Source organism: Lactuca virosa, chromosome 9 (assembly GCF_052849685.1).
Source record: "Lactuca virosa cultivar CGN04683 chromosome 9, Lactuca_virosa_CGN04683_v6, whole genome shotgun sequence".
Taxonomy (NCBI): domain Eukaryota; kingdom Viridiplantae; phylum Streptophyta; class Magnoliopsida; order Asterales; family Asteraceae; genus Lactuca; species Lactuca virosa.
In genome coordinates this window covers 203006347-203032402 of record NC_136434.1, presented here as the reverse complement: position 1 = coordinate 203032402, position 26056 = coordinate 203006347, and the positions used below count along the sequence as shown (strand labels likewise).

General features: G+C 33.9%; 1 protein-coding gene, 1 long non-coding RNA gene and 1 pseudogene across 3 annotated transcripts; 1 reads left to right on the top strand and 2 right to left on the bottom strand.

Annotated features, from left to right (window-relative positions):
• Nucleotides 1–2621: 2621 nt before the first annotated feature.
• LOC145135754 (uncharacterized) lies at nt 2622–3377 on the top strand. The gene is made up of 3 exons (XR_013720025.1): nt 2622–2693; nt 3070–3118; nt 3190–3377. It is a non-coding gene; the product is annotated as an uncharacterized LOC145135754 (long non-coding RNA).
• A 79-nt stretch (nt 3378–3456) lies between these two features.
• LOC145135753 (cytochrome c oxidase copper chaperone 2 pseudogene) lies at nt 3457–4287 on the bottom strand (annotated as a pseudogene). The gene is made up of 2 exons (XR_013720024.1): nt 4084–4287; nt 3457–3803 (listed from the first exon to the last, which is right to left on the bottom strand). The product of XR_013720024.1 is annotated as a cytochrome c oxidase copper chaperone 2 pseudogene (transcript).
• A 19952-nt stretch (nt 4288–24239) lies between these two features.
• LOC145141389 (uncharacterized) lies at nt 24240–25532 on the bottom strand. Its single transcript, XM_079074677.1, has one exon. It carries the CDS (start codon nt 24995–24997, stop codon nt 24563–24565), a length of 435 nt encoding a protein of 144 aa, XP_078930803.1. The 5' UTR covers nt 24998–25532; the 3' UTR covers nt 24240–24562.
• Between the last annotated feature and the right edge of the window lie 524 nt (nt 25533–26056).

Genomic DNA, 26056 nt, shown 5'->3' with positions numbered 1-26056 from the left:
TTTGTGGCATTCAAAAAGGTTTTTACGTTTTAAGAATTTGCATTTAAAATCCAATAAAATCGGGTTAATTAAAAATAAATAAATTGAAGACACGGTAAAATATCTAATTTTTATTAATTTATTATAAATATACTAATATATAACCAACTAATGTGTATGTGTTAATACGTAAAATATCCCTCAATTTTATACAATATGTCATTTATAATCTTTTATTTTGTAAAATGATATTTTTTATTTAATTTTATAAGACGTCATTTTTATCTTTTCGGTTTCTAAACTTTTTCATGTTTACTATTTTTTTTACACTTATGCCCTTATATTTTTATGGATTATTCAAAAACCATACAACTTACAAAAATATTCTCCAACTCTTCTCAACTTTTGATAAGTCAACCAACCCTCATTTTTTTGAAACTTTTAGTGTTTTTTTGAAGCTTATGCTATACTTATTTAATCAATTTTCATTTACTCTAATAAATAAAGATCTTTTGTCATATGTCACACTCTCAACATTGTCACATATAATTTTGTGGTTATTTTAAATTAATTTCTTTTTCACATGTTATTTATGGTTTTTTTTATTTATTTAATTTCACATAGTATTTAAAGAGAAATTAAATATCCTCCTACTTTTCTTCCTACTTATCTTCCTACCCATTTGAAATTATGACAAGTGTATTAAAATGTAATCAATATTATCCGAATATGACACTTGTCATAGGAATATAAATAGAAACAAAAGGTATGAGAATATTTAATTTCTCGTATTTAAATGTAATATTTACAATAAATATAATAATAAATGAATAACAGTTTCATTAATGAACTAACCTTTTAATTTCAAAATACTTAAATTAAAACTCATTAGTTTCCATTATTTATTTATCAAAATAATTTATTTAAATTTATAAAATAAAAAACGCTTTAATTTTAATAATTCAATATTTTTCTTATTTCTCTTATAAATTAATTTTTTTTCAAATATTTAGACATTTATATTTAATTTTTTTAAATAAATACATGTATACATGAATCTAACAACTATTTGTCTAATACGTGAGAAAAACCACACATAAGAACTCACAACAAAGCACGAGCTCAAATACTAGTTTATCATAATACTAATCATTAAATCTGAAATATGTATTTTAGATTTGAGTAAATATACTAATATGTATTTTTTTTATTTGTATCAAATATTTTTGAATATTTGTATCAATTGAATTCGAAATGCATAGTTTTTCACCCTTTTTTTTTTACTAAATTGCTCCGCTTATGTCAAAATATTTTGTTTTTGCATTGTTTTTTTAATTTTTTTTATAATTCCGGTAAAAAAGGATTTTCTTGAATATTCGAATTTGTTCTTAAGAATTCTGAATAGTCTTTTGTCTCCAAAATGCAAAATATAGTTTTTTGTTTAAAAAAAAAATTGATTTTGCATATAGTTGGTCTGAAACAATTCTAAAAAGAACATATTTCGAAAATATTGATCTACATATGATTCAACAGTTTTGGTTATAAAAAGAAAAAAAATCATATTTCTAATGATCGTTTTTTACTATTGTTTAATTAAGAAAAAAAAAAGAATAAAACCCCGATAGTAAAAGATAGTTTTGTATCGATATTATTTGACAAATTTCTTATACCCTAGATTTTTTAAATCTAAATCAAAACCACAACTGTCCATCTTTTGGAAGAAAAAAAATACAGAACATGCAAAAATTAAACTAAGTCATTAAACGTACAAATATCAATAATATTTAAAACTTTAAAAAAATTTATTACTTTAAGACCCATCAAGAAATTCAAATGGTAATATAAAATTTTAAAAGTGGTTGCAAACTTGCAATACCACAACTGTTGAGAATTCTTTGTTGCTTAAAACAATTAAAATACAACGGAAAAATTAAAAGATTATCAAAAACGAATTCCCTGAAGCATAGATCCAACTAAATCATTAAAGCTAACTAACATAATCATTTTGGGTTTCAAGAAATAGTTTCTTGATCGATTTATTGATGACCCTGAATAGACATCAAGAATGTTGATTTTGATTTATTGAATCAACGAACAAGCAAAGCCACCATCTTCTCTTTGTTCTTGATGAAATCAACATCGACAAGAGGGGATTAATTTTCTAATTGGAGTTTTGGATTAATTTTCTTATCGCTCAAAAGGCTTCCTTATATAGTATGTTAAAATGTATGGACTTTTTAACTTTTTAATTCCCTCAAGCCTGTTATTAATCAACTATCCCAACACAAAATTAATTAATAAGCTTCATTATTTAAAACTCTTTTGAGTAAGAGAAAAACACAAAAATTAACCATTTCGTTTAGACATTTTTTAAAATTAGCCAAAAACTAAGGAAACACCTAATTAGCCACCAATTTCACATGAACCAATACGTATGTCGTTCCAAAAAAAATAATAAGTGGTATTGTGAAAAGGTTAATTTTAAAAGGAATATATGCTCAAACGTAAATGTCTACAAAAAAAAAAGTTAATTTTAGAAGGCATATATGCTTAAAAAGCAACAAATAGGCAGATTCCATCATGGCTTTCATTGGTCCCAATGACTCCTCAACATCTATAAATATCAAACCATGTATAAGCTTTAAAGATATAGCAATTCACAGTTCCCCCATTTTCCACTTCATATTACTATCCATGTCTTCATGGAATTGCATGTAAGCATGTGTATTTTAAAAGGTTATTAATGTCATAAAATGACAATCATTAGTACTTTTTCAATTTACTCTTTGTGTCACTATCTTTTAGTTAGTTTTACGTGATACACCAATAAACAGAATTTTAGTTTTCATTACACCATTGACGTGGATTTCAATGGGGGTAAACTGGTATTGAATCCTATGTGGCGTTCATTGTGACATTCAGTGTGACAGAATTACTCGATTAATATTCAGAACCCAAACAACAAACTAGACACTATTGGTTGTTATTTTATGACATTAACCATATTTTAAAAAATGTGTATACTTATATCTATTGTCAATTTACTTTTACAACGTATTTTTCTGACCAAATTACCCTTTTTAATCGCAGCAAGAAAGGAAACGGGTATGGTATTATCATATTCGACACTCAGAAAAAGGTACTTTCATAGCTTAAATTGTTTTTCTTATCAGAAAAAAAAAAATTACGATTTTTCTTATTCATTTGCAGCAGTTTGGAGAGTATTCTAATGGAAGTTACCACAAATGAGAAAGATGACAATTGCAAGTGTGTATCCATTAATAGCTAATGTTAGTCTATGATCCAATAAAACTCCATGGTTATGTTCTATGATGCTCATACATATGTGTACATGATTCATGGTTAAATGAGAACACTTACTCTGTGTTTATTATTAAGATTCAATCAATATTCAATAGTGTGCAAAACAACAAAACATATCAAAAAAAGGATCTACCTTTTTGTAACTCAATAACGTAATCAATAAAAAATCATTTATTCTGGATTTGCTTGATGCATAAGTTCATGAAAACTAAAACCCAAATATTCTCCTTCTATTTGATATCTGTGATTTGAATTCATACATTGAAGCCTTCAGAACGAAGGCACAATCGATGAGCTTCAATCCATTTTGAGCAAGCTGATTCACCATGCTCAACAACACATTCATCCCTGAGTTTCTTAGTGTCAGGGCAAGCACAACAGATTTTCTTCTTTGGCTTTGATTCAGGTTCTGCAATAAAATTAACATCTTTTGTTGCTTTTGTTAATCTTAATGTAGAAGGGAAGTCTTGTGTCTGTAATCCACTCATGATTACAAGTTCCTGAATCATAAACATATGTGAACAAATCAAGATTACTTCAAGAACAGTTCTTCTGAGTTATATATTTAAGAAGCTCCAATTGATTATCGTATAGGGTTTTTGCAAAGAAAACGCGTTTAAAATCGAAGTAGAAGAAGCAATTCAGATGTATCCTGACAGTTAACCTTAATGGAATCACGGAGACACAGATTTAGTTCAAGACACATCTAACACCTGTTATGGTGACAGTGTGCAGTAGTAATAGTTTAATCGAAGATTTAGGGTTGCAATCAGAACATACCTAATCAGAAAGTAACGGGGTGAGCAGGGGGTAGGGCCAAGGCGGCGGAGCTGTAGGCGGAGGGACGAACGGCGTAGCTGTAGACGGAGGGCCGAAGCGGCGGAGCTGTAGGCGGATGGCCGACGTGGCGGAGCTGGGGTGGAGGGACGATCTAGAGATGTGTCTGCTGTGTGCGTTCAAACCGGTTATGGTGAAAAGTTAAAAACTTAAAAAGACAAAATTACATAAATAGTCCCTGTGCTTTTTAGATTTGCAAGGTTCATCATTAACGTTTATACAATACATAATAGTCGATGTGGTCTTTATTTCTTGTGTAGTTGATTCCTTACCATACAAACTCACTTTTCTATCCATTTTTGTATATCATAACTAGTTGTGAGACCTATCTATTACATGGGTTTATCCAAAAAAAAAACATGAAGATCTAACAATATAGAAAATTTAAATTTATAAGAAAAAAAGAAAGATATTTAATTATTAAAATTGAAATGCTTATTTATCTTTTAAATTTAAACTAATAATTTAAATAAATAAACAACTAAAATAAATAGATTTAATTTATAAATTTAGAAATTATAAGGAAAATTGTATTAATGAATTGGATATACATTTATCATTACATTTATTACATTTAAGTATTATATGAAATTTAACAAAATGAAAAAAAAAACCACAAAATGACACATGGATATAATTTAATCTAAATTTACCACAAAATGACATGTGTCATAATGCATAAAAAGATGACAAGTGGCAAAATTATTTTCATTTATTAGGTAGGATTTATTAAACTAATTTCCTTTCAAAATAAATAACCCCACCCCCAATAAAACCCTACTAACCCACTATATCCTTCAAAGGGCGGCTTAACCAGTTTGGGTTTTAAACGAACCAAAAATTTAGGACTCTGACATTTAATATAGTTAATGTTATAAACGCTCCTCTTTTATCTAGGCTTGGGACCGACAATAATAAATAAAAAATTTATAAATTGCAGAGTTAAAAAAAATAATTTTCATATATATGTTGTTTTGTGAATATACTTAAGACATAAAGTTAATTTTTATAGTCTTTTTATATGCAAATTCTTTAATAAAACTTTTATAATCAATTTTTTACTAAATGTTTTTAAATGGACAAAATAGCTAATTCATTTAATTTTTATTGTGACATTGTAGATCTTAAATAATTTTTTAACAAATTTAATTTAGAAAAACTTCTTTCCGCAGAGGCAACTGTTATAGGAATAGTTAACATAATCCTATAGGTAACATATGTATTTGGAAAAGAACTAAACTTTTTAATGTAATTAAGTATATTAATAATTGTATCATGCTCTAAATGTACAATATTTTTTAAAAGTTTTAGTTCATAAAATAAATTTAAACCATCAATATCTAAGCTATCATCATGTTTTAATGATTTTTCAACATTTAAACGATGTTATTTTAAAGTATTTTCATCAAATGATTTTAATTTTTTTATAATAATTAGAAAACCAAAAATACTTTTGAACTCATTAAATAGCTCAAATCTACTTTTAAGTGAAATAATAGTTTTATCTACTATATATAAAAAGTAATCAGTTATAAATAACTGAAGAGAAGTTTTAATAGTTTCATTAGCAACATTTTCATCATATCGTTTATTTCTTTAAATGATACGTTTTTCATGAAATTACGTTTTTCTTTCATTTCTAAAGCCAATTCTTTTGCATAAGCTAAAGTCTTTTCAAATCTGTTTTCTCTATATTGTTCAAAGAAACACAAAAGTTCATTTAGTTGATCTATAGCATCATCGATACACATATCATTTAATTGCAAGCTTTTACTAACAGTGTTAATAGCAAACAAAACATCATACCAAATAATCATTCCTAATAAAAATTCATAGTTTTCAGAGTTCATATGTAGCTAAACATTTAGCCTCACTTTTAATTTTTGGATCTCCATAATTTTTGGATAATTGTAAAAGTGCATTTCTTAATTGTGGTGCTTGAAATCTAATTGTTTTTACACTTTCTACCCTACTTTCCCAACATGTTTGTGATAATGATTTAAGTGTTAGGTTTGATATATTATCTTGTAATATTTTCCACCTTTGAGTTGATGAAGAAAATATCGAATATATACGTCGTATAACTCCAAAAAATTCACTAGCTTTATCATACGAATTAGCCATATCACAAATTACTAAATTTAAACTATGACAACCACAAGGAGTGTAGAATACTCTAGGGTTAATATCTAGCAATCGTTTATATACACCTTGATTTTTTTCCTTTCATATTAGATCAATTGTCATAACCTTGACCCCTAACATCATTTATATCTAGTCCTATATTTTTAATTTCATCAACTATAGCATCATATAAGCCTTTAGCGGTTGTACTATCTACAATTAAAAATTCTAGAAAGTATTCCTTAACTTCTATAGGAGTTGTTGAAAGATCTAAACATCATATGATAATTGACATTTGTTCCTTATGACTTATATCGGGAGTATAATCAAGTATTATTAAAAAGTATTTAGCTTCTTTTACTTTTTTAATAATTTTACTTTTAACTTCTCTCCTAATAAACTAATAAATTCATTTTGCATATTGTGTCCAAGATAATGATTATGAATTTCTTTGTCATTAATACGCCTAATATGTTCTTGCATAATAAGATCAAATTCCGCAATCATTTCAATTATAGTAAAAAAAAGTACCATTATTTCTTCATAAATCTTTTCATTTGTTCCACGAAATGCTAAATTCTTTTTTCCTAAAGTTTTTACTACAAAAATGATTTTTATTAACATATTTTTCCAATGTTTTTTTTATTTATTTATTTGTTCTTGGATTTGCTTGTCAATTGTTTTATGTTTGTAAGTCAATCCATGACCTCATATTAATGTGTTCGTTACTTGCTTTATGTCTTTTTAGTATACTAGAAATATTGTTCCAATCAGTGTTACATTTATGTGCTAATGAACATGTAGATGTATTCATATTAAATAATTTACAACAAAAACAAAAAACTTTATCTACATCTATGGAATAAACCAACCATGTTTGTTCGTATTTTTCTCCATTTGCGATTCTTTGCATATAAAGAGATGTACTAAAGCTTCTTAAATGTTGATCTTTTGGAAATTTAAAATCATAAATATTAATATGACTTTTTTCTACAATTAAATCTCTTAAATTAGTACCAATATTATTCCATCTACTTGGATCATATATGTTTAAAGGCATGTTATCCTTTTTAAGATTAGTTTGTTCGTTGTCATTTTCAATATTAGTTTGTTCTTTATCATTTTCAGTTAGTTTGTTCGTTATCATTTTCAATATTAGTTAGTTTGTTATCATTTTCACTATTAGTTTGTTCGTTATCAATATCAATATTAGTTTGTTCATTATCATTTTCACTATTATCAATATTAGTTTGTTCATTATCATTTTCGATATTAGTTTGTTCATGAGCATTATTATCAACATTAGTTTGTTCTTGTTCATTATCAACATTAGTTTGTTCTTGTTCATTATCAACATTTTTGTTTGTAGTTAAAATTTTTAAAAATGATCTTTTTTGTGATTTTATAAAAGCTTCTTGTTGCATTTTCCTTTTCCTTTTTAAAGCCTCTGATTCATATTTTCTCTTTGACATGATTATTAAGTATTTTATTAATTATAACAATGAACAATCACCAAGACAATTATTATAAGTATAGAAGATATGGATTAGGATTATACCGCACCTGAGATAATGGAAAGCTCAAATATGGAAAACTGAAAACTCAAATTCGTTCCAACCTGATATTCTGTAATCTATTGTAATCAATGAACAATGGAATAAAAAATCCGATAATTGAACATATACGAAACTTGATTCCAAAATCCAACTTAACACCGTCAATATTAAAAAAAAAAAAAAAAAAAACCCTATTAACCCTAATAGATAGTCTAATTGAGACTATTCTACATCAAAGTTCAAAAAAACAGATTTATTCCTTTCTTTTGTGAAGAAAATAAAAAACAGATTTCTAGTTTTCTACATCAAGCAAATTTAACTTCATCAAAATAACAAAATTTATCATAGATAATTATCAGCTTATCACAAGTTCACAATCATAGATAATCAGAGGAAGAATCGGAGAAGAACAAGAACGGAAGAAGAACATGCTTTTAAGAATTTAGCCTTTCAGGATTCAGGAATCACCAAATCAGTTGAGTTCTTGACACTTGACAACCTTTCAGAAAGAAGAATCAACAACGGAGGTTGGAGCTAACCACTTTTTTGATTTTTGAACAATCAAGAAATAGAATCGATCAGAATTCAGAGCAAGGAAGAAGAATCGGGAATAAGAGAATCACTGGTAATGGCTTATGCGGTTATGAGGAGAATGAAGATTGAAGAATGAAATCAGTTAATTAGATTCAGAGGTCAGAGAAAGAAGAAGAATTGAAGAAAAATTATTGAGTCGCATTCAATGGACAATGGTTTCTGTAGCTGATGTGTACGAATGGAGATTGGAAAATGCTAATCGTGAATTCACATTTCCCTAATTGAGGTTTGGGTTAAGTGGGGTCCTGTAACGCTCGATCCAGGTATTATTCAATTTTGGTCCCTTATATGTTAGGTTTTTGCTTTTTGGCCTTGTTTTGCAAGCTTGAGGGGAGGAGGGACCCTTTCTACCAAGTTTGGACTTTTGGAGGCAGAGCTCGAACGTGGGGTGTTCCCTTGGGGAACGCATGGCGTTTACGCGTGAAACTCAAACCCTAATTTTAAGGGTTTAATATGTATTTAAACACCTTAAGTCCCAGGTGTTGGACTCATTTCCAGCCTCCATAACTCCCAAAACCCTAATCTCGAAACCCTAGAGCCTCCAAGAGTGTTGTGAGCTCATTGTGTGTGTTTTGGTGTGTTTTTGAAGCTCATTCAAGGAAGAAAAGTTTGGTGCAAGGTGGTGGTTCAAGCAGGAGCTTATAGATCTTGGTTCTCTGCTCCGTCTCCAGCCCATTTGAGGTATAAAGCTCTAACCTTGCTCATTAGAAGCTTATATCTAAGTCTTAATGGATTTTAGTCCCTTTTTGGTCCCATAGTTGAGGTCTAGTAGTTTGTGATCACTCCAGAAGCTTTGAGTTGCTCCTCTTGGTGTTTATGAGGTTTTAGATTCATAAAGTTTGCATCTTTAGAATTGTATAAGCCTATGCATGAGTTTTACCTCTTTTTATGGAAGTAAAATGCTATATCTTGAAGTTGGGACCTTTTGGGGCATGCAAAATCACCAAGTCAGTGACTTTATGGTCCTAGATGTTCTTTAGGACTTGGATCTATCTTTTGGTCATGTGGCTTTAAGCATTAAGTGCTTAATGATCATTTTTGGGAGTCAGCGTGCGAACAACATAGGGCCGAGGAACGCCTAGCGTTCCGGCTAAGGCTCACAATTTGTTGGCTGGTGACGAACGCCCAGCGTTCAGTCCATCAGTGGGCTTTTTCCTTGGGCCATCTTTTGGACTCTTGAGTTTTGGGCTTGGTTTGGGCGCTGTTCGTGAAGGGTTTTGAGCATTCTAACACTCCTAAGGTGTACATGCAACCCTAGAAACCTTGGATCTATGTTTTACTAAGATACATGCAAATTTGATTTCCAAGGTTCTTAACCTATCTAGCATGGCATGGGGAACTTGAATCATAAAAGCTAGTAAGAAAACATACCTTTCTAGTTGCTTGGATTCCTTGATAACCTTGTGAGCCTAGCACCTCAAGTGTGATGCCTCAAATGTCTCACACAACACCACAACACTTGGAATAACATTGAGAGAAGATACTTATCACTCAAAATCGGCTAGCCCTCTTGTTCTACACTTTGTACTCCGATTTTGCTAGTCATGGAGTCCTTATATAGTTGTGTCACAAGTAGGGTTACTCCATGTAAACCCTAATGTGCATGGCTTTTCATATTCCATGATCCATGGGTTTATAACCTCCATGGACTATCCATGGAGCACCTTATGGGTTTAGCCCAATTCATATAAACCATGGCTTATTAGCCCACTATACAAGAATGGATGATTTACACAATCAATCCCATATATTTAATTAGTCTCCTTTTGAACACTTAATTAATTCCAAATTAATTCTTTGATCAATACTAATTAAATAATATTATTAATATATTAGAACTTATAATATATTAATAAACCTTAAGTGTCCTTTCTCTCATTTAGTCTATCCAATTGTTGCAATGCCATGCAACCCAAATGGACCATGCCAACCGGGTCAAGTACATTCCAGGAATAGTTATGAACTTAGACACCTAATCCAACAGTCTCCCACTTGGATAAGTCTAATAACTATAACTGCAAGAATGACTTCAGGAACCGATCAACAATCGTAGCTCTTTCAAGGTCTCGCAGAACTGAGATGATGATGATACGCCATTTAAGATAAGTGATCATATAATCCTCTGTTCTGGATATCAACCGGACAAATACATGGAACATTGTCTTACTTATTGTCCAGCAGTTTGTTTCCCGATTTCCGATTGTTTGACATAGAACTTAATCGAACACATCAATTTAGTTCTGACCGGGCCCGGTACATAGGTCAACACAAAATCATCGAGGGGCCCAGATATCGCTTCTAATCCAAGAAGGAACAGATAAACTTCGACTCATATGCTTGTTCTACTACTTGTTGAATCATACACAAATGCACGTTTTATAACATCGAGTTACCAATGCATTTTCGTACAATCAATGTATAACCAACTCATAGGCAACAACTCATATCTCTAGGTTTGAAGACTTATATGATATTACCGTCTCACGATCACTCGAGATAAATTCCATGAAGTGATACAAGTGAGCATGGGTTGAATCCAATACTCAGAACTTATGAGCACTCATGAGTGTTGTAGCAACACTTTGCTATGTCCAACATCTTCGACATCTACAACCAACTTCATGACAGTCTTGATTCATATCTACTTCCAACATATGACCGACTGTGGAGAATTTGAATAATATGAAATACCATAACATAATTATTCTGGAAGTCAAAACATGCAAAATGAAACGATAGTAAACGATTGACAAAAGATAGCAACACTTTACTCATAAATAAACAACTTTTATTCATCATCAAATGTCAATTACACTTTACACATTTCAAAGCTATCTAATTACTAAAACTAATATCATCCTTCAGCCCTATGCGCCTCGCATGCTGGAGATGCTTAACCCTACTCAGTCCCTTCGTGAGGGGATCTGCTGGGTTCTCATCCGATGATACCCTCTTTGCCACGAGGAGTCCTTCTTCTATTCGATGTCTAACGAAATTGTATTTTTCTGTCGATGTGTCTGGATCTCTCGTGATCCCTTGGTTCCTTGGCTAAGGCAACTGCACTTTCACTATCACAGAAAATCTCTATAGGCTCCTTTATAGCTGGTACAACTCCAAGGTCTCCAATGAAGCTCTTTAGCCATATAGCCTCCTTTGCTACCTCGCTTGCTGCTATATACCCTGATTCGCAAGTTGAATCAGCCAATGTCTCCTGCTTGGAACTTTTCCAAGTAATTTCTCCTCCGTTTAAGGTAAAGACCCAGCCTAACTGAGAGCGGAAATTATCCCTATCAGTCTGGAAGCTAGCATCACTATAACCTACTACTCTCAAATCATCACTCCCACCGAGGGTAAGGGCCCAATCCTTAGTCCTCCACAGGTACTTGAGAATGTTCTTTACCGCAGTCCAGTGAGCGTTGCCAGGGTTCCCCTGATATCTGCTGACCATGCTCAATGCAAAGGCCATATCAGGACAAGTACAAGTCATAGCATACATGATCGAGCCTACAGCGGAAGCATATAGAACTCGACTCATCTCTGCTATCTCAGCCTCTGTACTCGGGCTCTGAGTCTTACTCAGTCTGGCGTTACTCTGGATCGGTAACTCTCCTTTCTTGGAATTTTGCATGCTGAACCTATTCAGCACCTTCTCCAAGTAGGTACTCTGACTAAGTCCAATTAGTCTTTTACTTCTGTCTCTCAAAATCCGTATCCCTAGGATATAGGCAGCTTCTCCAAGGTCCTTCATAGCGAAACACTTCCCAAGCCAAGATTTCACTTCCTACAGAGTTGGGATGTCATTTTCTAGAAGTAGTATGTCATCCACATACAGTACCAAAAAGCTAACTATACTCCCACTAGCCTTGACATATACACAAGATTCATCTTCGCTCCTCGAAAAGCCAAACTCTTTGACTTTCTCATCGAAACAAAGATTCCATCTGCGAGGTGCTTGTTTCAATCCATAGATGGATTTCTCAAGCTTACACACTCTATTAGGGTACTCTGTGCTGACAAAACCCTCTGGCTGACTCATGTAAACATCCTCAGCCAACTTTCCATTAAGGAAAGCGGTTTTGACATCCATTTGCCATATTTCATAGTCATGAAATGCAGCAATGGCTAGCATAACCCTAATAGACTTAATCTTCGCTACTGGTGAAAATGTCTCATCATAATCAACTCCCGGAGTTTGAGAAAAGCCCTTTGCAACCAGTCGCGCCTTATAAGTGTGTACATTACCATCCATGTAGGTCTTCTTCTTGAAGATCCATTTGCTACCCGACTGTCTTGCGACCTGGTACATTGTCAACCAAGTTCCAAACTTGATTTTCATACATGGACTGTATCTCGCTGTCCATAGCCTCTTTCCATTTAGCAGCCTCAGGGCCTGCCATGGCTTCCGTGTAGCTGTTAGGTTCATCCATACTTACCAGTGTGCTATCACTGATAAGTGTATCACCTTTCGCAGTAATATGGAAACCATAGTAATGCTCAGGTGCATTCCTAACTCTCGTGGAACGCCTCAGAGGTACAGACTCTTCTGTCAGATCAACAGGAGTTTCATCCTCAGGTTGATTGCTAGGGTTTGAGGTTCTTTCGCCACTTGATTCTTGAATTTCTTCAAGGTCAATTTTCCTCCCACTGTTTCCTTGGCTCATGAACTCTCTCTCTCGCAAAAGACTCATCTCCTTGCTACAAAGACCACATTATCATTGGGTATGTAGAAGAGGTAACCGAAGGATTTCTGTGGGTAGCCGATGAAAATACACCTCTCAATTCGAGGTTCGATCTTATCATGAGTCACGCGCCTCACGAAAGCCTCGCAACCCCAGATCTTGATGTGGTCCAGATTGGGAACTTTTCCAGTCCACATCTCGTGAGGTGTTTTGGCAATCTTTTTGGTAGGGACTAGATTAAGGATATGGGTGGCAGTCTCTAAGGCATACCCCCAAAATGAGATTGGTAGCGAAGCTCGACTCATCATGGAACGAACCATATTCAACAAGGTTCGATTGCGCCTCTCAGCCACACCATTAAGCTGTGGTGTCCTGAGAGGTGTCAATTGTGAGACGATCCCACATTCCTTAAGATAGTCAAGGAACTCTGTACTAAGATACTCACCACCTCGATCGGATCGAAGCATCTTAATGTTCCTGCCCAACTGATTCTCCACTTCCTGTTTGAACTCCTTGAACTTTTCAAAGGTTTCTGACTTATGCTTGATTAAGTAGACATATCCATATCTACTATAATCATCAGTAAAAGTCACATAGAAGCGGTTAGCATCTCTTGTGGCGGTTCTGAAGGGTCTACACACATCAGTATGTACGAGGTCCAACAAACCCTCACCCCTAGCACAAGTACCAGTGAAGGGTGACTTTGTTATTTTCCCAAGCAAACAAGATTCACAACTATCATCTAACTTTAGGTCAAATGACTCCAAGACTCCATCCTTTTGGAGTTGGCCTATGCGTTTCTTGCTTACATGTCCAAGACGACAATGCCATAATGATGCTTTATCCAAGCTAATGGAAGAATCAATACACAACACATTATTTCCTAGGTTATCTACAACCGACACAGTTTCATACACACCGTCTGTCACACCCCCGAACCAGACGACGGAAACGTCTGGGGGTTCGTGTGACTATAAATTGAAATATCATCACAGTGATTATACATGAAACATAAAACATAGTACAACTGGTATTGTTCACATCAAGTACATTGTTTTACATTACATAATGCAAAACATAAATTGTTCGATGGTTGACTTTTGCATAAAAGAAATTCCAAATTACACTTGATGATTCATCAGCTTATCGATTATGATTCATCAGCTTATCGATTACCTGAGAATACAAGTTATTTTGAAAATGGTCAACATATATAATGTTGGTGAGTTCATAAGCATGTTTGAATGAAAGTCTTTGTATTGTTTGTAAAACCCAGAAAATCTGATATTTTCTGTAATTAGTCAGAAAACGATGTGTAAAATCGAGTATAAATGCATGTGTGAATTTCATAGTAAAAATATGTATAAGTAAACGGTCCAATATTTCCTTGTATTATGTATGTTGTATGTAGAAGTTAAATAACAGTATTTTTCCCCCAGAAAATCCGATATTTTCTGATTTATAAAAATGTGGTAGTCCTTGCACATCGAATGAATTGTTTCGTATTAATACGATTTAAGAGTTTTGATTTCCATACTGTTGTGATGGTAATGGATCTCTATGTGAGTCGTTATAACCATGCATGATAGTAACTAAATCGCCTGTCTTGGCATTTTTCCAAACGCCGGTTTTGATCAAGGTTTTGTCACCCTAGACTGGCCTAGTCTAACTGTAGCGAACAACTCAGGTGTTGGGGAGTCACCCCCGTATAGATCTATACACAAACTCTCGCTCTCCCTCCAGGAGACTCTGATTATAACTACAGGCTACAACCATACACTCAATGGTGTCAACCGAGAAGTCTCACTAGATCCCAATGATTTGTCACGTGAATATGTTTAATGTTTAACGTAGTTTGATTTACTAACACCTGGTGATACTTTAATGTGAAAGACACGAACCAACAAACATGAATAAGGAAAGCTGCGGCCCATTAAACACGTAAGTTATTTCTAGGCTTGATGGCATGCAAACGGACACGTTGAAGCCCATTAAGCATACAATGAATCTCTTCGGGCAAATTTAACATGCGAATGGGCCACTAAAGCCCAATAACATGTAAAAATTAATTTAGACCCATTGAGCATGTCATTGGGTCATTAAGGCCCAGTAGAGATGAATTGAATATATTGGGCCCAATAAACATGCATTTGGATCACGAAGGCCCAATAAGCATGTATTACAAGTACCAAGCCCAATATTCGTACCATTGTTCTATTTTTGTATATTTGATGTGGTATAGTGTTTTTATATGAAGCATTACTTATGATGTTAAAATACCCAACGTTTGATCTATAACGATATTATTAGTTTATAAAAAAAATATACCATTTTAAAATCCTTATAAGAGTTTATATCCTTGGCCCAATGGTTTAATAATTGACACATTCGACTCAAAATATTTATTTGACCATTTCAGCCCCTTTTTCACATGAAATTACATTTTCAGCCCCTTCGTAGTATAAAATGACATTGTTAGTCCATTTTGATGAAAAATGACATTTTTAGTCCTTTAAGTCATTTTACTTGGCATTTTCGGCCCAATTATAACTTAAATTACAATTTCAGCTCAAAATGCAATTATTGACATTTCCAACCCTTATTTGGCAAAGTTTACATTTTTGGCCCATTTTCCGTGAATTTACATTTTCAGCCCAAATTCCAAAAACTTTGCATTTTTAACCCAATTTAGAAATAATGTCATTTTTAAACCTGATTTTGGTTTATTTACATATTTGGCTCAAACTTTTGATCAAATAACATTTTTAACCCTAAAATTTGATATTTTTGCAATTTGGGCCCAAAGGCCGTAAGGCCCAAAAAGAGGCCCAGTATGCGAAATATTACACTTTTGGTCCTTTGGAAAGTATAGTTGTTATAAAAACTCATTTTTATACAAATGTAACCCTTTTGATCCTTATAAAACCGTAGGTGTCACTTTTGTCCCAATCTTTTGCTTATTTGTCAAAATTGGACCATATACAAGATTTTTGTTTTGTTTTTCACATCTTAGGCATGTATAACACTTTTGTATTTGTAGTATGATGTATAGAGTGTTATAGTTTATGAATCTCACCCATTTTTGTTTAAGTTTTATAGATCTATCAAGTTTTATCACACAAACACAACATAAACCAAGAAAATCACACATAACATGCATGAAACACATAGATCTACACATTTTACTTGTATTCTCCCCCAAAAACATGTAAAAACCGAAAACAAGGGGGTATGAACTCACCTTGCTTGTTTGTTCTAGGTTTGGTTAAGAAAAGAGGGAGGTTTCGGCCCTAGCAAGCTTTCCTTGAGTAGATCTTGAGCTCTAAGATGTTCTAAGAACATTATTTATGAGAATAAGAGTGTAAGAGGAGTAAAGATGTTTAAAAATGAAGTAATACACTTGGGTTTGCAAGATCTTACCACAATGGATGGGTTCTTGATGAAGAATTCCTCTTGAAACACCTTAAAGTCTCGAAATTTAGAGACTAATGAGGAAGTTCTTGAGAGGTTTTGGAAGGAGTTGTAATTTGAAAATGAGTGAAGTGAGGGGAGGGGCTCGGCCGAGAGGGAGAAAAGAGAGAAAGAGAGGAGAGATGTTAGATGTGATGGGAGCCTTGATGCATGAGATTTGTGTTTGCTTGGAGGATATTTAGCATGGAAACCCTATATGTAAAAATGAGGTGTCATTGTTAAATAATCCTCCATTAATCCTTATATATATATATATATATATATATATATATATATATGTGTGTGTGTGTGTGTGTGTGTGTGTGTGTGGGCCGAGAATGGGCCTAAGGGAAAGAAGGGAAAATGGTGTTGGGCTCAATTTCTTGGCTTTGTTCAAATTTCCTAGGCCCATTATTAGTTTTCGGCCCCTTGGGTTCTTAGGATGGTCCACGACCCATTTGAATAAAAAGGTGGAGTTTATGGCTCATTAAGGCCCATTAGGGTTAGAATGAATCATTCTAGGCCCAAATGGTCCAAAATGTTATAGATTTATGAATTGGGTCCATTTAGAATCCAATTAGGGTATTTAGGCCCAAAACAGTCGAATTGAAGGCTTATTGGCCCAATAAGAAAACCCTAGTCCATAATAAGCTTGAACTGGGATTTTTAGGGTTTTCAACTCATTATTGACTATTTAGATACTTTGTATAGAACTTTGAACTTCACTTGTGAATTTTGATTAAGTTTGTTGTCATAGAATGAACATAGTGCACGGTATCAAGTTAGAGTTACAATTTTATCATAGATGACGTTTACATGGTCACATAATTTCCTGGCTAAAATGCCAGTTGTGACACTATCACAAGGTAATGCTTTAAAATAAAGAACATTATTAAAGAAAGCATTAATACCACCACATTCATTATCAAACGAAAAGGTAAAACCTTGTTTGTACAAACCATGAAAGGAAATAATATTTCTCGCCATTTCAGACGAGTAACAACATTTATTCAAATCTAATGTAAACCCACTACTTATCAACAAAGAGTAAACTCCAATCTTGGTGACAGGTGAAGCTTTCCTATTCCCCATGATTAAGTTTATCTTCCCATGCTCCACATTCTCACTTCTTCTTAGTCCCTGCAAACCAGAACATATGTGAATACCACAACCTGTATCAAGGACCCAAGAATTAGAAAGGGTGAGTTATTAGACAATATAGTGTAAATACCTACATGGTTGGGTTTCACTTTCCCATCCTTAACATCTTGCAGGTACTTCGGGCAGTTTCGCTTCCAGTGCGACTTTTCATGGCAATAGAAACATTCAACCTCTTTAGGGTTGGCAGAAGGAGTGATGAAACCTTTATTGGTTCCACTTGAAGAGGAGCCATCAAGGGACTTTCCCTTGGTACCCGTGATGGGTTCACCATCCTTCATCCGGGTTGTTATCATGGAGGAGATGATTTCATACCGCTATTGACGAGCACTCTGATGGTAGCGGTCCATCAAGTCCTGGTGCATCTCAAAAGGGTAATAGTCCTCATAGGACTTTTGGAGCTCGACTGTTATTGTGGCCAACATGATACATGCCACTTTGGTAGCATCTCTCTCATGTGCCTGGTATTCAGCGATCTCCTCAGGAGTAGCAGACGACTCAAGTTCCTTAAGCTCCTTATCGAGGACATATTCCTTGTCCTCATACCGAGTGACCATCCTGATGTTCCTGATCCAATCCATAAAGTTGGATCCATCGAAGATGACTCTCCCACAAAGGTTCATGAGAGAGAAGGAGTCGGTAGGGTTTGAGCCAGAAGCAACATTGTTGGAAGACATCTGAAAAAAAGAAGAAAGACAAGTTTAGATTAGATATAAAGATAGTCCTTAATAAGACACCCAAATGTAATATTAAGGCTAGGACCCAACACAATATTTTATAACTTAGAAGAGGGATGCCGTAATCCAAGCTATAAAATATTTGAAGGTAGGTGAATGACGATTCACGAATTTCCACCATGAAAAACGAAATAAATTATTAGGTTTTAATTGGTTTTGAAATTCCTAGATTCTTTGAGATTCATTGAACTTTTCAATGGCATGTTTCAATCTCGAGTGTGCCCTTCAAGTTTTGTGACTGGGATGCCGAGGATCACAAAACAAGGTGTGAAGTAACCATGCAAATTACTTGGTACCCTTAATGTTTATTACTCAATCGATGTGTCGGTTAACCACATGCGCTCCACCGACCTATGATAAACCTTAAGCCACCCTTTGCCTACCTTGTTAAGTCCAGGTTAGTGTGCCGGTTAACCACACACGCTCCACTAACGACTTAATCAAAGTGCAAAGTGAAATTTCATGGGTTAGCACCTTATTCACATTTTCCTAAAGTAACTAAGATTGAGAATTTATAAAAACATTTAGTTACTTTATAATCATCATACTTTTAATGAGGATTAAATTCATTGTCCTACCCGTTCGGCTAACGACCCTCCACCAGTCAAGGAAGCGGTGGGTGAGAGTGGACACCCATTAAGCTGCCATTTTATACACAACAACCTTATACCCCCTTATAGACCGGCTTCGTGAATGAGGCCTACTAACGGTAAAACGACTTGTTCTTATACATATATAATTATTATTAAAATTATAATATTATAAAGTATAAGGCTTGAATTTTAACTTTTAAAATTCTAGGGGTTGAAACTAAAGTTTTACCAAAGTGTGTGAGACTTTACATGTTCCAAAACTTGAGGGCAAGTTTTGTAACTTTCAAAACTTTTCACCTTTCATAACTTATGAGTTAATGGTTTATTAAAATGAGAGACTTTTCATTTTATGTAACCTATGTGTTTCTTTAATGGACTTTAAAAGAGTGACTTTTGGTAATCCATAACTTGAGGACAAATTATGGATTCCATTAAAACACATCAAGATCAAGAATTAAACTACCAAGCAAGTTGCAAATACTTCCTATGATCTTCTAAACTCATAAGTTCATGAACATTCATATCAACAATTTCAAGAATCATAAATAAACCATACAAAACTTGAAATTTTGATAATAGCCATTGAAAATGGATTAGCATAACCATTACACCATCTAAAAGACCAAAACAGTTTAGGGTAATGTTTCTAGTCCATTTCCAGCAGCAAAACACGAAAAACTGCTCACTCGATGACAAACTCGTCGAGTTCTATAAGGAACTCGTCGAGTTCATGTAATAACTCATGAACTCGGCGAGTTTTTGGCCAGAACTCGTCGAGTTTTCCAGTCTGGGCAGATTTAGGTTTTGAAAAACAAGTTTGCATCAAGTATCAAGAAAACAAGCCTAGGCTCTGATACCACTGAAGGGTTTTGAGCATTCTAACACTTCTAAGGTGTACATGCAACCCTAGAAATCTTGGATCTATGTTTTACTAAGATACATGCAAATTTGATTTCCAAGGTTCTTAACCTATCTAGCATGGTATGGGGAACTTGAATCATAAAAGCTAGTAAGAAAACATACCTTTCTAGTTGCTTGGATTCCTTGAGAACCTTGTGAGCCTAGCACCTCAAGTGTGATGCCTCAAATGTCTCACACAACACCACAACACTTGGAATAACCTTGAGAGAAGATACTTATCACTCAAAATCGGCTAGCCCTCTTGTTCTACACTTTGTACTCCGATTTTGCTAGTCATGGAGTCCTTATATAGTTGTGTCACAAGTAGGGTTACTCCATGTAAACCCTAATGTGCATGGCTTTTCATATTCCATGATCCATGGGTTTATAACCTCCATGGACTATCCATGGAGCACCTTATGGGTTTAGCCCAATTCATATAAACCATGGATTATTAGCCCACTATACAAGAATGGATGATTTACACAATCAACCCCATATATTTAATTAGTCTCCTTTTGAACATTTAATTAATTCCAAATTAATTCTTTGATCAATACTAATTAAATAATATTATTAATATATTAGAAATTATAATATATTAATAAACCTTAAGTGTCCTTTCTCTCATTTAGTCTATCCAATTGTTGCAATGTCATGCAACCCAAATGGACCATGCCAACCGGGTCAAGTACATTCCAGGAATAGTTATGAACTTAGACACCTAATCCAACAGTTCGTTGGCCTTTGTTTGGACTGAAGATTTCCCTTGTAGTGTTGGACAACTTATTTGGGCTTGTGTTGTTGGGCTTGCCCTGTTGGGCCTAGGATTGTATTTTTGGCCTTAGTGGGCCCAATGGGCTTGGACCATTGATGGGTCTGGTTAGTTGGGCCATTTATGGGCCTAGTGTTTGAATTTAGCCATAGTTATTTACTGATTTTAGCTTTGGGTTTGGCTCAGTGTTAGGAACTGATTCGCAGCAGCCGCAACATTCGTAGGATTTGGCTATCTTTGAGGTGAGTCTTCTCATCATACCCATGGATCGAAGGCACCAATGTCGGACCATTATCTGATATGTAGTAATTAGTTGATATGCAATTGTATGTTTTGTGGTATGGATCGTTTTATGTGAAGACCATGGGGGGAGCCCATGGCACCTGGATATCAGACCATGGGGGAGCCCATGGCATTCCAGGTAAAGACCATAGGGGGAGCCCATGGCACTTGGTTATTAGACCGTGGGGGGAGCCCATGGCATTCCAAGTAAAGACCATGGAGGGATTCCATGGCAATTCATGTATGCCTTTCTATTTCATGTTTTTTATGTGACTGTATGTGTTGTGTATTTTGGGAAACTCACTAGGCGTTTTGCTTACAGTTTGTTGGATGTTTCAGGTACTTCTGACTCTAAGGGCTAGGGCCCAACTTGATGGCGTAGCGTGCACTCTCCAGTATTCCGCACTAGTTGTTTTGATTACTCTGATCTTTTGAACAATATGTTATTTAATGGAAATTGTGGGAAACAACTATGGATATTATTTCTAGTTAATAAATGAAAACTTTTACCTAAGTTTTTGGGCTGTTACAAGTTGGTATCAGAGCCTTGGTTTGAGGGATTCGGGCACACTCTTGGGTGTGTCGGGATAAATTTAGATAAAATTAGGTGCCTCAAACAAAGTTTTGAGTTATGAATCCTCAACATTACTATTTATATTATGCATGAATAATGTTCTAAAAGCATGTGCTCCATATGGGATGCTCACCAGCAACAATTACCACACCATTTGCAAGAGTGTAGTGGACCACCCCTCAGTCAAACCTACCTTTGACATGCTCACATTTAAGGTATCCATGTCATATTCAAGTTCCATACCTCCACCACTTCTAAATAGATCATACTCTTGTAACTCATCCGTGCGACTCGGAAAGGTATTAAGGTTAACTTTAAATACTCCTGTATGATCTTCTGAATAGATCATAATCAATTACACCTGCTAAAAGCTCATCTTCTTCTGGTAATAAGCTTCAATTGCATGGTCTTCAAGTTCTTCTAGAAAATCATTTCCTTATAAAAATTGAAAATCATTCTCAGTGTTATTGTTGTGAAGAATGTTGCATTGTGAAACACTCTTGCATGTAAATTTAAGTCAACAATATCAATATCTGCCAAGAATAAACGAATTGACAACATTTAATTTCCTAAGCTTCATCATTGAGATAAATGTGTGAGTAACTTTCTATCCCTAGATTTAAATCATTCAAGAAGTAATAATCAGTTTCACTTCTAAATGGCAGAACCAAACATAGCCTAGGATTTAAATCTCTCCCGAGTCCTAACATGAAAACTATGAAGGCAACAGAGTTTTAACCTAAATGATTGTTGTTTAAGTTGTTTATATATAAAAAACTAAAGAACACTAATCCAATTAATTCAATAATCAACTACAAAACTACAAGGCTATATGTTTAAAGCTATATAAATCATTAGGACATAAAGAAGTTTGAAATGCTTAAAACTCAAACTAAAATAAACAAAGATTTGTCCAAACCATAACTGTGGTAGCTGATCATCGAGATATTATGCTTCCACACACAAAGTTTGAAATGCTTATAACGTTAATAGCATAAAGTAACAAATTACTATATTTAAAAGAAAGAATCGGATAATCATTGGTAAACCACCCACAACATCAGTAAGTTTTAATAAATTAACATTATCCATACCCCAAAATTTAATTAAGCAAGATAACAAATGGCAAGGAAAGCTTGAAGCTTTATACTCACAAAAATACAGGAGATGCATAAACTTTCTGGATTTAAACTTGTTTTTCTCTTCCAAAGCACCCAAAAGAAACCTTGATCTTCAAGCTTTAAGCGCAAAACATGGGAAAATAAGCTCCAAAGGTGAAGAGAGGCTCAAATCAAGTTAGAGGAGGCTATGGTTTCGTTGGGATCTCGTTAAGGAGTAATGGAGGCTGAGAATGAGCTAACCCTAGAGGTTAATGGTGCTTAAATAGCCTCCAAAACCCTAAAAAACATGTCAGGCCATGGGTCGGGCACGTCACACCCTTAATAGGCTCCCCGTACCCCCTTGCGAATAAATCTAGTTTTTAGTTTTCAGATTTTAGCAAATTAATCAAATTAAAAACCAGATTAAATTATGTACTGGGAAATGGATGCTACATGTCACCTAAAAGGGTGAGTACGCCCTTTCCACTGACTTTTAAGTGAGTTTGAATCACTTGATCGACCAAAAAAGATATATGGAATTGGGTTTGATGCAAACCCTATATTTGAAACTCAATCCTATCACATAAGATTTTGCGTGGCTTCCACATCAAAATATTGTAATGTCATTTATTTGGTAACCTGCTAGATTGATGATAACCGGTCAATTGATTTAGACGTGAGTTTGTAAGGATCTTCATTTATAGGGGTCTTAATATATTTGTTATACAAATAAATCGACCTTGTAGGGATATTCATTTATTTGTTGTATAAATCGACCTTGTGAGGGTATTCATTTATTTGTTGTATAAATCGACTTTGTAAGGGTCTTCGTGTACTTGTTGTACAAATCAGGCTTCTTAACTACAATAACATTTCCTAAAAGGGTGGCTATATCTTTTTTTGCTGACTTTTAAGTGAGTTTGAACAATTGGATCGACCTTCATTTATTTGTTGTACAAATCGAACTTCTTAACCACAATAACATTTTATGGATCGGTCAACTGGTTGATATAAAAAAAAATTGTAAATATATTAACATAATTGATTAAAAAAAAAAAAACCTCGGTGTCAAAATCAAAACTGTATGGGAATATAGTGATTTTCTTGCAATTGGAAACTCGGTGTCAAAATCGAAACATTGGTAAACTTAATGACTTTATTGCAATTGAGAAAAGTGATTACCGGAAAACAAATAGAACCAGTCATTTGGTTGATATTATAACAAAATTGTAAATATAGTGACATAATTGAAAAAATAAAAAATAATTTGGTGTAAAAATCAAAATTGGTAGTAATATAGTGACTTTTTTGCAATTTGCCAATAACAAATAGGATGAATGAGCTGGAGATCTTTTCAAATGTATTTTCAATACTAACACCTTTTAAATTGTTTCAAAAAATCAGAATATAATATGAATATAATATGAAGTTGTTTAGTAGAATCCCACACGATATCATCCAAATGCAAAAACAATGCAATATCAAGATTCAACCCTCAGGATAGTCAACTGATCATGTGACTGATCGGCTCAAAAGCAAAAGAACACAAAAGAATTTAAACAAAAACAAATCATCAATGACAAAATTTCATATTTATATCTAGAAATCGAAAATTTTACATTGAAGATGAACATATGAACGCAACAAGATCAATCTTTGCTGTTTAAACATTAAAAAAAAAAAAAAAAAAAAAAGCAAATTAGAAGTCACCCATGATTCACTCTAATCACAATCAACAAATATGTGCTCCTACAAATCAAACAAGAACAAAAACGACCTTCACCAACCTCCATTAATGGTATCCATTCTTCAAACATCACCAAAAACGATGGTCCAAGCTATGCAGTATCGATTCATGAACAAATTCAAGAACAGGTTTTGAACACGATTATGTATTTGCCTAATCATATTTTTCTCTCCAACTGTACACAAGAAACAACACCCATGAAAGTGCCAAAACAAAATCACCTAGAACAAGCCTGAGCCAATCACGACCAAGCTCTTCAAGCTTCCTCTCAAAATATATTCTCCAAACTGCCATCGCAATATGAAGAAGAACACACCCTTTAGCAAAAAAGCTCTGAAAATCCCTATCTTTCACAAATGCGACCATGAACAAGAGAATTCCAACAGCAAATAAAAGCAGACCCGAGAACGAATCAGAGGTTTTGATCAACAATTGGTCATGGGGTGTTGATCCCAATAGCTTAATTGCAGTTTCATTGCCATGGCTAAATGCAAAAACCTCATGGCTATAGAACATCATTAGGGTTCCACAACTTAAAGCCACTACAGAGTAGATTAAGCATATCGAGCAAAAACCTGATGATCCCATATTAAATAACACAAAATTTGACTACTTTAGCTCGCAAATCTTCGATTAAATCAATGCTAAAGAGAACCCATTTCAGATAAGATCGATTAACCAACCCTAATTCAACAAACGCCATAAAAAACTAAAAACCCCCATTTTTATCAGAACTAGTAAACCCTAACGGAAGAACACAACGAAATTCATCGTCAACAACAGAAATTGATAAAAACCCAGAAAAAAATTAAACACAGATCGACAGATATTAGCGAAAGGGATAACACCCAATCAAATTCAACCTTCTACGACCCCGAAATGATGATGAATTACAAGAACCCTAATTAACGATCGATCTTTTCTTGCAATCAACAGAGCCCACAAAGGAAAGTTGAAATACTAACCGTGTAAACCTAAAAATCGAAATTAATCACCTGGAAATCTTGATAGATTGAGAAAGGGTTTATAGAAGAAAGAAAGAAAGAAGGATTGAAGGCAAAGTATGGAGGGTTGTTTATTATTGCCGACAGTCGACAGCGATGATGGTGGGGTGCTTCTCTTAAAAGGATATAAATTTTTAAGATATTTGATTGTCGACGATAGTGCCAAAATGTCATCATGCTGCTACACTGCAGTAAACACTTGTACCATATGTATAAACGATTGTACAATGTGATGCATCAAGGACTTGAACCACGTGCATAAAAGGTTGTATGTATTATTATTCTATAAATAATAGCTACTTGTGAACCAAACAAACCCAGATCCAACATACTCTTCGTAATTAATCTACGTTTATCCAATTTTTTATAGTAACTTACAACTTTGGTCCATGTGGTATATATCTTTTTGTATAAATGCTTTTAGTTTTTGAAATTAAACATTACTGATCTTTATAAATGGTAAATCTATCATTTTTGGTCCTCCAGCCTAACATTGTTAAACTTTTATATTAACTTTAATGTAAAATGATGTCGTTGGCAGCTTCATCTGCCAGCTTCATCGCCACCCATATTATCGATCGACATATCTGTATATACATCGTCCATATCTCAACTAGCCGACATCACTGATCTTTCTTTCTCT

Coding starts and splice junctions, on each gene's coding strand:
- LOC145141389 (XM_079074677.1), bottom strand. CDS start 24,997: ATGGGATCATCAGGTTTTTGCTCGATATGCTTAATCTACTCTGTAGTG.